The following is a 13,042-nucleotide window of genomic DNA, read 5'->3' as shown; positions in this document are numbered from 1 at the left end:
TCCCAGTCACTCCCATTGCAGGAAGAGAAATACAAAGAGGGAGGATACCAGACTTTGTATAAACTGCTGTGGCATATTGTTCAGTTGTGAAGTGTATCCCCTACGGAATAAGTAACACACACTCTAAAGGATATTTTATTTTTGCATTGGCTGCCAACCATCATGTGCAATGTTTAGACTTCCAGAAATATAGCTGGCTTTCAAAATCCACAGTCTGTGCAAGTCAAGTAATAAAACTGGGTAAGCAGATGGGAAGGGCAATATTTTGAACACTATTGTAATCATTCATGGCTTAGTAAAATCAAATTAACTCCTTTCAACCCACGTGGCCTTGGGTGTACTGACAAGTCTCACACAAAATAGTCAAAGTCTGCAGCAAGGAATGGGTGGATTTGGACCAAGTCTTTATCAAGTAACAGCCCTCAACCTTCTGCAGGACTACTGCTGCTGTGCAAGATGGATTGCCAGATGAAGTAATTTTCTGCATGTTCAAGAGTCCTTGATGACTAGGAAGTTTTCCTTAACATTTTTTCAATGTTGTGGAACTGCAATCTTCTTGCTATATCTAAGGGAGTCTCCCCATCCTGAAAGAAACAGATGAAATACATTGCAATTGATAGATACGGGTCAAGTGCAAAGAGCTTTCCTGAATTTGCCACCCAGTTGCAGTGCCCTCCTGCATAAGTTTCACTGTCACATCCTTGCTCTAAAACAAAGGTTTCAGAACATGCTGGGTCTAATATTACTCTCACTGAAGCCAGGGGCAGAGTCCTTCCCCCCAGTAGTGACAGCCATTCCCTTGTTTCCTGGGGCTAATGTCTAAAGTCAGTGCAGAGCTAAGCTAAGAGCTAATTTCAAGAGCGACATGGGCGATACATTGCTCACCTCAACTCAGTAATGCAGATACTCCCAGGTCAATATTTATTTGGACAACATTTGAGCTTTTCTGATGACAGAAGCAACTTGACTTAGCCCCTCTCAGAAGAATGGTGTCCAGTGGCACAAAAAGCACCTAGGAAGGCTCTTACTACTCCCCCTGCAGCCTGCATCTTAGGAACAACTGTAGAGCAGCTCTGAGTTAAGAAGAAGTACCATAAAGATATATGAGATCTGCCAATCCGGTGGACATGCAGGCAGCGTTTACTGGTAGAAATCCAGCAGTGAAGGATTTGGACTTTAAAGTTGCTCTTGCCAACAAAGGCAATAGACCAAACATTGCTTTATACCATACAGCAAACAAGTCTGCTGCCAGGAAGATGTGCACCCTTTTTTGAAACTGCTGCACACTAGCTAAGGCCTACAACTGGTTTACCATCATGATAAGGAAATACAGTTATTAACTTCACCTTCTTACCTGATTCTTTACAGAAGTGTCTGCATGAGCTTCAAGCAGTAGAGGAATAACTGCCTGGTTTTTCATTTCACAGGCATAGTGAAGGGCTGTGCTACCAGACTGAACAGAAACAGAAGCAGATGAATTTTAGTTCTATTACTTCTTTAGTAGACCTTACGCAAGTACGACTACCTGTAGCCTTATCAGTTTTCCCCTAACAGCTGGATGAAAAAGACTCATATCATTTCATGTCACAATACACTAGACAGTAAAAGAAATACATTCTCATAAGAGCAACAGGAACAAAAAAATCATTCCTCCCCCAGGATGCAGCTGCTAAAACAGGTCTATTACCTTCATCAGGAAGCCAATAATTCTTTACTGACTTCAGAAGATTCCATGATCTTAATCTGAACAAGTATGTCTTAGGCAATACTGTTTGCTCACACTTCAGTGTTGTAGAATTTGGTGCTGCTAAAACTGAGGGTTCTCCTTTTCTACTTTAGAGGAGAGGAGCTCTTTATGACACCCAAGTAGGCTAGTGGATACAGAACTCTACACGTGGCAGATCAGCGCACTCTGAAGATCAAGAGAAGACACAGGGTCTAGCACTGTGGCACAACCTTTGCCCACAAATCTGCTCCAGTCCAAGAAGTCATAAATGGTGATAAACTCAGACCCTTATATCACTAGAATCTTCATAGGATCAGCTGTTTAATACATAAGTATCTCAACCAAGCTTGCCTGGATTCTCTTAAGAGGGCATTGGCCAGAAAGGGAGAATTATTTGATCAGTGGAGAATTATTTCTGTGTACATTACAAAACTATTGCTTAAGCGTCAAGGGGAAACACTAAATCCTCCTGCTACATCACAGTCAGTTCAGCCCCTGATCCTACGCTGAAAGCAGGACTATGTTGCTAGAAGATTCTGAAGTCTGTTTTTAATAATGTTGCAGGCATACAAACCACATTTGCATTTGTACAAATCCACTTACAAAGTCTGTAGCATTAACATCCACTCCAGCTCTAAGCAACATCTTGATCAGGTTTTCGTTCTGTTTAGTCTTTGAGACCTGTTTGGTGCAAGGGAAAGAGCAACACAGTAAGACAGTTCATCTGCATATAGTACTTAGTAGATTTTGGCTAAATACTGTTTGTTTTTTTTCCAAAAGGAGAGTGTCTGGCTTCTGCAAATGCCAGACTGATGCAGTGATTGATACAATTCTGTTCCTTCACTAGCTATATTCACAGCAAAACCCCTGCTTCTTCTGTTGCTCTCCAACAGTCCTTGCTTGAAAAACATCAGTCCATATTCTATACAGGTTCCTGGCCTGAAATACTGCCCTGAGTAAGGTGATAAATGGAAAAGGAAAGGTACAGGGTCTTCCCTGCTTTCATCCAGACTCACCATGAGAAGATATCCAATAAGCATAACTGGCATGAGGATTATGATGAGCACATAGTCAAGGAAGGTAAACCGTTTTCTTACAGCATAATGCAGACATGTGCGGTCTTTCTAAACACAAAAGAACTCTGATTAGTACCAGATTCAGTGATCTGATTATATTAGCCTAATATTGACAATAGTAGACCATTTTGTATTTCATAAGCTTTCTTTTAGGTTATCTACTAGAAACAGTTCTCTGATTTTTCAAGCAGAAACAGACACATGCATTTTGCTTCCTTCAGGTAGAAGCCCATTTAACACATCCAGGCTCATGGAAATTGGGCTACATGTGCAAGAGAGATGTGAGATCCAAAGGATTCCATGTGTGTGTCTGCAAACTTGGGCATGGCTGCAGAGGGAAAGAAGGCAGAGTGGACATCTCATGCAGTTACTACCACTGCCCAGCAGGTTAAATCAGCAGGAAGAATCCCCACAGCTCTTCTTCTTATAGAGGTGCTGGTTACTAAAGCAAAGACATAAGAGAGTCTATGGCATTTCCTTTGGCACACGTGAGAAACACGGGCAAGTAACAACAGCAGATTCCTAGTGAGAAGAGAGTTTAAAAAATCTTTGAATACTGAGTGTACCAAAGCAACTAAAGAGTAGAGCTTTCAACTTGTGTGTTAAAGAACACTCATGTTAAACCTCCTACAGGTTGTCAAACTGGAGTTTGGCAAACTAGGTTACAGTATTACACTGGGGCTCAAAACAAGCAGAGAAGCCTTTCTGTGTCATCCTCCACTCCCCATTCTCAGTCCTGAGCACCACAGTCAAGCTCTGCATGCAAGGGCCTGGTTCCATCTGTGAAGGTGAAGCAGAGAAGCATTTAAGCAAGCCAGGCACAGCTAGCAAATGGCTGCCAATACAATGAGAGTGATCTTACTGCAAAATACTGAACCCTTTCAAAGGGACTTTGAGGTAAGATGGAGAGCCTTCTGCATCAAGAAGAATAGATGGGATAGAATATGCCTCTGACCTCACGAACATTTGCTGCCCTCCTATGAATTAAACAAATGCACTGGAAACCAGAGATATAAGATAGCCCACAAATGTGTAGGGACTTGCTAAACATTGCCTTGGAGTATGAGATGATACAACAGAATTGACAATATGTTGTGCGTTTTTTTTCCTGGCTATTTATTGCCCTTAACATCGTAAGAATAAATTAGTAATGAAGCCAGAACACCCATCTTGTGGACGCCCTGTCCCTGGCAGTGTTCAAGGCCAGGCTGGACAGGGCCCTGAGCAACCTGGTCTAGTGGGTGGCGTCCCTGCCCATGGCAGGGGGCTGGCGTTAGATGATCTTTAAGGTCCCTTCCAGCCCAAGACATTCTATGAAATCTATGAAATCTTTCAGCTACTTTTTATTCGTAACCTACAAGGAAATCTACCACAAAAACACCCTTCCTCATCACCTTAGGGAAAACAGCCAGTCACAGCTATTGAGTAAGGCAGGTAGGTTTTTTAAAATAGGGAACCGGTGAAGAACAGACAAAGGCTTCCCTCCTCACTGCCCAGAACACTATTATGTGTCAAATAATGTGACAAAAGCAGGTCCGCAGAGGGAATAAAGGTGTTCATGAAGTCAGTCTCACCTCAGGGATACATTTGTGAGAGGTGGACAGGCTCTCCTTCAGACCTTCCTTTTAACCAGGGTGAAGAAAAAGACAGAGGGAAAAGAAAAGCTACAGAAGGGACAGATACAAGCTGGAGGGCAAGATGAAAGCAGAACGCTGCATGGGTAAGCAGGCAGAACCCACTGGGGACTGGGGGTGGCATGCAGTGTTACCTAAACTGGGAACGTGAACACAGAGAGAAATTTAGATTGGTAATGTTTATTATCTTGTGTGCAATGGCAAGTTAGGAAAATAAATGAGGAGACAAATAGAAACAAAAAGGTTTATTAGACTGTTATTTGGGGGCTATACTTATGCCTCAATTAGAAACAAACCTCAGGGTTGGCAGTACAGCCAGTTTTCCCACACACACACTCCAAGAACCTGAAAGAACAGTCACTGCAAAGGGGGAGTTGCTGTCCACTTACCTTGTTTCTGAGGTTGACATCAGCATTTCTTTTTAGAAGATAGCTAACTATTCTGTTGTTTCCCTGTTTGCATGCGCAAATTAAGGGGGTGTCTCCACCGAAGCTGTCCTGGATGTTCAGATAGTTGCTGTTGCTCTCCAAAAGGAGCTGAACTTCATTGAAATCGTTATTATAAGCTGCCTGACAAATGGGCTGAAGAGAGAAGATAATATTAATCAGCACACGTTTTACTAAGACCTCCGTTCTTCCCATTCTGACTTACTACTTGCACATCCTAAGACACTGCCAAGCACTCCTGGCAGAGGTTGTAGTTCTAGGTGACTTCCAAAAGATGGTGGTAAGAGATACTGCTGCAGCTACCACGCAGCAGCTTTCAGCCCTCAGCCTAAGAAGTCACAGCCCTTGCACTGTGCAATGAACTTTCTGTTCCATTTGGACGATGTGTCTATAATCCAATAAATGAATCTGTCTCATCTGCAGCCATTAAAAAAACGGCCTCTGATCTCATGGTTGTTGGTCACTGTATTAAGCAGCAAGTGCTTACAAGACCACACCTCTCTAAATTTACAACAGGCTTTCCCTTTGGGTGAGCACTGCTGAACAAGAGGTACCACTTCTGACTCATCAATTCCCAGAACAGAACCACACTTCAGGTGAAACCTGAGCTAGAAATGCAAAAAAAAAAAAAAAAAAAAAAAATCTGAAAACCCACTAAAACCTCCTCAATGTTTCTTTTCTAGGGCTTCAAGTTAAACTTCATACCTAAAAAATACATGCATGTATGCCTGCAGCTCAGATCATGCTTGACTTTTGAGAACTGCTTGCTGTTCAAGTCTTCACTCAGTATTTCTATGCACCCTTGACATAACCTACAATTCCTTCCCTCTCCAGCAGCAAGATCTCAGACTAAGGAGAGGCTGAGAATGACAGGAGTACTACAAGTTTCTAATGGTCTAATACAGGCAGAAAATAACAGTGGGGGGTGTGGCAGACTGGTAGCATTTGAAGTTCTCCAGTCGAAAAGAGAATCAGTTTCTTTCTTTTCTTCTGTCTTCGATATTGGGGGTTTTATTCACCATTTTCCAAGATAGGCATTTTCTTTAAATATTATCTGCAATTTTTCCTTCCCATCCTCCTTTTATCAGATCCTAAATACACTACATGAACAAGATCTAGCCCTGAACTCTGAGCCCTTTCCTCAACCCCCCTGCAGTTAGCTTTTTTTTTTTTTCCTATTAAAAAGATTCATCTTATTTACACTTTCACTTCAGACAAGTGGTGATTTGCGACACAAGTTTACCTCCAGCATCATTGCTGCTTAGTCTTCTGGATAGCTGCATAAGAGAAGTGATTTTCCTATCTAGAGAAAGTATTTACATTCTTACCAGACCTTGCACCTCTTCTTGTTTTGTTTTTATTATATCAGACAAAAATCTACAAAGAATATACGCAACATTGTAAATTTGCATCATTTGTCTATATTCTTTTAAAAGGCTATATGTGCCATTTGCTATTATACAATCCTCCAGAACCAGAGCTGTTTTAATGATTTTGAGGAGAAATCCCTCTTCTAAATCCCTCTTGGTGTAAGTGACCTGCACACCAATGCCATCTAAATGATCGGTTTGCTCTGGAACCTCGATCTCTGTTATGTCAGTGTCTAATACTGTATCTCCATGTCCAGGAAACAGAAGATCAAGTGGAGTCTGTCTGCACCTCTGATTTCTGTACTATTCTTTCTTTTCAGTATTGCTTTGCTTATTTGAAGATGCAGGAGATGTGCTGTTTGGTTGAACACCTGCTCAAACCCTAGCCATTTACTGTGCAACTTTACTCCTTTCTAGTCTGATTCTTGCTAGTTCAGCAGCTCATGTCACCAAATGATATGCTTTTGCCCTTTTCTTTCTGTCCTTCCTCAGAGTTTTACTTGTTAGGCCATTAAGCCCAAGGCATTTCTGACTGATACTCTCATTGAGTTGTGGGATCTTTTTCTAAACCTTCCACTACTGTTGAACCCAGTTCTAGAGCCATGAATAATGATGGAGCACTTACCACTCCCTAAGAGACCACATTATTTGGGACTGAAGTCATGCACAGGGACAGGCACACAAGAGTCATTCATGCTCTTTTACCTTCTGAAACTGGCTGTTCTCAGAAAACATCCAGGGCACAGAGAATGTAAGGAAGCAATTTTCATCTGTTCCAACAGCTAATACATGGGTGATTGATGTACTTAAAGTATTTTTTTAATTATTATTATTATTATTCCACTGCAGTGAGGGTTCTTTGTAGAACTGATTCTTTCACACTTTAATATGTTCCATTCATATTAGAAAAAAAAAAAAAAACCACCAAACTTTTTTCCTGGTTTGATGGGATTTTCTTGAGGCCCACTCTGCTGGTTTGCATTGTAGAAAATGCCTCTTTTAGTCAAAGAAAGGTGAAAAGTCCCATAGATCAGACTTGTAATATACCTCCCAAATTGACAAACACAACTCCGTGATTGGAAGAGCAAACATAGTAGCAGAATATTTAAGTAAGGAACAAAGCAATCCAAACAACTATAAGCTCATCCTCTTGATATCAATAACAATAGGACTTCAGAAAAAAATCTGTTAGGAATTAATAAAGATAAGAAAAATTACAAATAGGTGGCAATCAGTCACCTGTGCAAGAAAGGCATCAGAAACAGCAACTAGCGGCAACGTTGTATTAGGCAGTCTTTCTCACGGAAAGAGAAGAGAGCTGTTATAGAAGACACTTAACTGGGATAGTGGATACAGTTCCTGTCATCTGGGTCCAAAAATGAAATCAGACTATGGCAGGAGCATAAAACCTCTACACAACTGAAGAATATGAAGAGCCTGAAGAAAGACTGATTCGCTTAGCTTGGCTAAGAAGAAAAGAGACAGGTCTGTAAGTGTTCCAAAATAAATTAAAGGGTATTAGAGAAGAAGAGCCAATTAATTTCAAGGAACAAGTTAAAAGAGGTGATATATCTGGCCAAGAAGTTTAGCATGAAAATTGGAAAGAGATTTCTAGCCATGTACAGAGTAAAGCTGCAAAACAGGCTTCCAGTAGCAGCAGAATGGACACAAAACCTGACAGGCTCCAGGCTGGAGCTTGAGAAGTATGCAAGGATTTCTGTGGTTGTGAAGCCTCTGCCACAAACCCCTCTTCCACCTTTCACTTTTTTGGGTTGCCACTCTCGCAGCTCTATCTAAATTAGGAGTAGCTGTGCTTAAGGCCATTTTAAACAATTCTCCAAACTTTGCTCAGAAGACAATTAATAGTGTTTCTTACATACACACAGTTAGACAGCACCTGTCTCAAATATCAGCAGTGAGGCCAGTTATAGAGTTAGGACAATGTTATGTACAAGCAGTAAATCCCATCCAAAACCCAAGAAAACACATTTTCTTTATGTCTACAGAAAAGCATGGAGGCTAAAAGTCTGGAAACCTTCACTTAGTTTTCTACAGCGTTAGAAGACCGCCTCAGCAATAATGTAGCTTAACAACCAGATTCTGATTCATGTTACGGTTGTTACATAATTGTTACCCACCCATCATACACAAGAGGGAAATAAACCTATGAGATATGTACTCAGAATAACTGGGCTTCACATGCAAGATGGAAGCAGTATCAGAAGAATCCAAAGTTTATGTCTCAGACTCAGGCTCAGCTGTGGAGAGGAGCAGGACTATGAGTGCAGAAGTCTCACAGCAGTGTAGGACAGCCAGGAGAACCCCTGCAGCTTCCTTCATTAGAGACGCACTGGCAACTGGAGCATAGACATACAGTCTATGGCATCGCCCTTAGGCATGTGTGAGAAACAAAAGCCAGTGCTCCCACAACAAAAAACCCTGAAGAAAGAATCAGTGAGAACTGAGCTCACAACTTCTTGGGGTGCTGGCAGTCCAAGACACAGAGTGGCTGCTCTTGCCTACACCACATTATTTATAAACCACGGTGTCCTGACCACCCCAGAGAACTCAGAACAGACTGAGCCCACCTACTCAACGTAGCAGGGCAGACCTGACATAAGCACATCAGACATTACACCCAACACAAACAAGAGCACTAGGTGTGAAGGGAGGGGGAGCAGGACCAACAATTCCAGCTTAGGTAAAGAAGAAGCAAGCCCCTCTTTGAACTGCCTGGCAGCAAAGCCCTTCATCTCTGCTCTCACTCACGCTTCTGCAGCACTACCTAACATGTAGACAAGATGCACACGATGAACCTGACAGCATGATGCCACACAAAACATATGATGGAAGGGAAGGAAAACAGAGAATCGCAACACCAATCTCCTTCGACCCTCACCAGTGGTGCCTTTTCCCTGCCACAGCATCAGGGCTAACCATGAACCAGAGTACATGGCTCTGCCCAGCTGAAGAAAGCAAAGGGCCGACACGGGGGACTGGAAATTAGAGTTTGAAGATTAGTTATGCCAATGACAGAGTGATGCTCATGCAAGTCAGGTGTTCAAAGGAAAATTGAATATGCAGTTTTAAAGCAAAACCTCTATAGTTAGATTAGAATCTCTCTTTCTACAATACTACTTCTACAAGCCCTTCAGAAGAGGATTTCATTGTTTAGTGTCTGACACTTCAGGAAAAGTGAGAAGTAGTCATAGGACAGGCAAGGGTTTTCATGGCTGAGATCACTCAGGACAAGATCACCAGATAAGGGGTGCAAGAAAAGTAAAACAACTTTTGCTGTCAGAAAGAAGGATAATACCTCTGCACAACTGGCTTTTTTAACCCTTTTTCTTTTAATCAATTGTAGGCTATGTGATTGAAATCAGGACCCGGTAGTTTACTCGGATCCAGATAAACTGCCACATCTGAATTTGTCTACTTGTTTTCAGAGCTTCTTGCATCTCCCTCTGCTTAGCTTTGCTGAGGTAGTGATAAACCACGAGCTATTCAGCAAGTTCTACCACACATGAAAGAAAGGTTAAAGGCACGGCACTAAGGACAAAGCATTCAGCCAACAGAGAGGAGGCTAAGGTAAAGCCGGTCTTGCAACTGGGAGAGCAATTTCAGATTATAATTGCTTCCTTCTTTGACGAGTGCAGGGGATTGCCTAAGTTACATCAACGCTTTGCAGTTGTTGAGACAAAAAGGAATCACTTCATAATGTCCAGATATTCTGAACCAATCCACAGTCCCTTCCTGTGCACTAAAATTCATCCAGAGGCATGCTACAAACTAAATGGGAAAGTCTAAATCATGTTTGTGATGCAGAGGAATGCACTAGTATCCAATCTATACTTCTCAGAAAAGGCAACTTACACTTTCTTATTTGCAGTTCTCTAGATTTCTATCCTGTATAAATGAACCATACTTTACCCAGAAAACTATATCTCACTTAAAATTTTTAAAGGAAGAGAACTAATGTATATGAAAGTATTAACTAAGAAACATGGGAGATACGGGCAGCTTTTGAACATTCTCTAAACACCACTTTAATTAAGCTAGATGACACTGGGGTCTTGTATAATACCATCTCAGAGTAGTAGATCTGGAGAGAGGCAACAAATGCTTTCAGAATAAGGTGCAGTCTACCCAGCCCATCACCTTATGAATGCACAGATTCAAGCTCCCTATAATACTGAAAGACCAGACAATACTTGAATTCATTGAATAGCCTTTTAAAAATAAAAGGGTGGCTTTCAGCATAGAAATGTAACCTTTTAAAGGAACAGCTATGTAATGCTATCTCCAGAAAATAAAACAGCAGTACAAGTCACTCTACTCACAGTCAAAAAAGGACCAAAATCCTCATTTGTTCCCAAGTGTACAAATGGAAATTTTATAAAATAATGAATATGTTTAGATAGCATTTATGCTAAAATCCAGGGGTATGCTAAATGGACCATGGTCTGGGGACAAATCCATAAAGATAAAAGCTAAAGAAACCTCACATCCCTAAAACAATCACGAGGTGGAGGGGAATGTTTCCTTAAGCATTAGCTTTACTATCTATATTCAACATAAGGCAAGTTGTTTGCAGTTTGCAAAGTTGTTTCTTGCTTGTACCATGCTCAGAATCATTGTGATTTCAACACAGAACAACAAAAAGTGTTGAACACATACTTTCTTTGTGAAGTCACAATAATTACACTGGTTGTTGCATTTTCTTTACTCCTACAAACAGTACTTCTGTCAATTTGTAATAGCCAAAGTACAGCATTTCCAAAGGAAAAGAACTTCCAGATCTGTATAAGCCTGTGTATGGGAGGCTGCGAAGGGAAAAAAACAAACCCCGTGAATATCCATATCTTCAATAGCTTCAGTTACTGTGCAGAAAATGGTCACGTACCTCTGAATAGAGTATCCCCATGCCTATTCTTCACTGCTTGAGTTCGTTCTTGTTCACCAGCCCAACAAGTTAACCTCACTTGGAAATGTTCTTGAGCTTGTTTGAGTCTGGTTAATATTTAACTTATCACTCTTTCTTAAGCTACATTTCCTTTAAGTGATTTCTACTTGGTAGCATGAAACAATTTTCTTCAGAAACGCAACCCAGGGAGGTAAACGTGAGAACAGCAGCTCACAGGAGACTGACAGAACAAGTTACAACAGAGAAGCATTTTCCTTTGTCATTTTTGCAATAACAGCCTCTAGTTACCTAAAAAGGAAAGTGGCAAAACAGGCTGAGGAGGGGAGGAGGGAGAGAGAGAAAATTTCACAAGGGGGGGGGGGGGGGAAGAGAGAAAAAAAAGCATGAAACCTAAAACTTAAAAAAAGTAACTATGAATGGTAGCTAGTTTGCCACCCAAGCTACTTCTGACTAAAACATATCCCAAACCCTCTGCAAAAACACCTGTCCTGGTTTCAGCTGGGATAGAGTTAATTTTCTTCTTAGTAGCTGGTAGAGTGCTGTGTTTTGGATTTAGGATGAGAATAATGTTGATAACACACTGATGTTTTGGTTCTGGCTGAGTAGAGTTTACACTAGTCAAGGACTTTTCAGCTTCCCGTGCTCTGCCAGGTGCACAAGAATCTGGGAGGGAGCATAGCTAGGACAGCTGACCCAGACTGGCATCATGCTCAGTACATAAACTGGGGGAAGAAGAAGGAAGCGGGGGACATGCGGCGTGATGGCGTTTGTCTTCCCACATAACTGTTACGCGTGATAGAGCTCTGCTTTCCTGAGGATGGCTGAACACCTGCCTGCTGATAGGAAGTAGTGAATGAATTCCTTGCTTTGCTTTGCTTTGCTTGTGTGCATGGGTTTTGCTTTACCTAGTAAACTGTCTTTGTCTCAACCCAGGAGTTTTCTCCCTTTTACTCTTCCGATTCTCTCCCCCATCCCACTGGGGGGAGTGAGCAAGCGGCTGTGTGGTGCATAGTTGCCGGCTGGGGTTAAACCATGACAACACCTCAGATGCCTACCGGGAAAAGGGAAGCAACTAGATCTCACATCTTTAATGAGAGTTCCCAGTATAATTAGCTTCAGTCTCCTATTAAGTAGGCCAACCGCTTTCATCACCTTTTCCTCAGTCTTCTCCTCCTAGCCCAGCCCAAATAATGAATATGGTTCACGTTTAACCTGCTAATTTTATGCGTTAATTGCAGTAGAGCTTCCTCAGGAAGAGAATTATTGTTGATGTCACCATCCCCTTTGAGTGTTCATGGCTCCGAAGACAAGATGATGATAGTACTTCTGTACTACACTCAGTCTTTCCAAGTAAGGCATGCATATTTCAAGTGTCTGCAGACACCCCAAAATCTCTTTTCCCTTTATAGTTTAAATCCACATTTCCTATATTTCAAGGATATTTTCAAGTAAGTTTTAAAACATATGCATGTAACTGTCCATCTTAAGCCCAAGCCCTCTGCCTTACATTTGAGAACTTTTATTTCCATGCAATTTTCATATTTATTCTCCAGTGAGGTGGGAGGCCATATAAAATTACTCATACTGTCTCTATCCTTCTCTGGTTAAAGCAGTATAGCTCCATTGACTGTAGCATTAGCTTGCTGGCACCAGTTCTAACCCTTTCAAGGCTGTTTACCAGAAGAAAATTAGGTTGGCTCGTAACAAGAACGTACACTACCCCTACCTGTGACAAACCTCACTAGGATCCTCCGAATAGATTGATTTTTCAGCATGTGGTGAATATTCTGTTGGCCTAAGGACACAGAGGAGTGAGCAATACCTCAAATGTGAAAAGGTATTTCTTGCCAGTATTTTTTCACATCC

General features: G+C 41.5%; 1 protein-coding gene across 2 annotated transcripts; it reads right to left on the bottom strand.

Annotated features, from left to right (window-relative positions):
- Positions 1-506: 506 nt before the first annotated feature.
- ANKRD22 (ankyrin repeat domain 22) lies at positions 507-11,371 on the bottom strand (the record flags this gene model as incomplete). Of its 2 annotated transcripts, XM_082308422.1 has the most annotated exons (6): positions 507-584; positions 1,355-1,453; positions 2,330-2,407; positions 2,743-2,850; positions 4,826-5,017; positions 11,156-11,371. In XM_082308422.1, 6 exons carry the CDS (start codon positions 11,174-11,176, stop codon positions 507-509), a joined length of 576 nt encoding a protein of 191 aa, XP_082164548.1. The 2 variants fall into 2 exon arrangements, with proteins under 2 accessions (XP_082164548.1, XP_082164547.1); XM_082308421.1 differs by lacking the exon at positions 11,156-11,371 and having other exon boundaries at positions 4,826-5,077.
- Positions 11,372-13,042: the final 1,671 nt, after the last annotated feature.

The sequence above is a fragment of the Platalea leucorodia genome (genome assembly GCF_965183815.1).
Source record: "Platalea leucorodia genome assembly, chromosome: 4".
NCBI classification, from domain to species: Eukaryota; Metazoa; Chordata; class Aves; order Pelecaniformes; family Threskiornithidae; genus Platalea; species Platalea leucorodia.
Note: the sequence above shows the minus strand (reverse complement) of the source record. Positions and strands in the feature narration are given on the sequence as shown.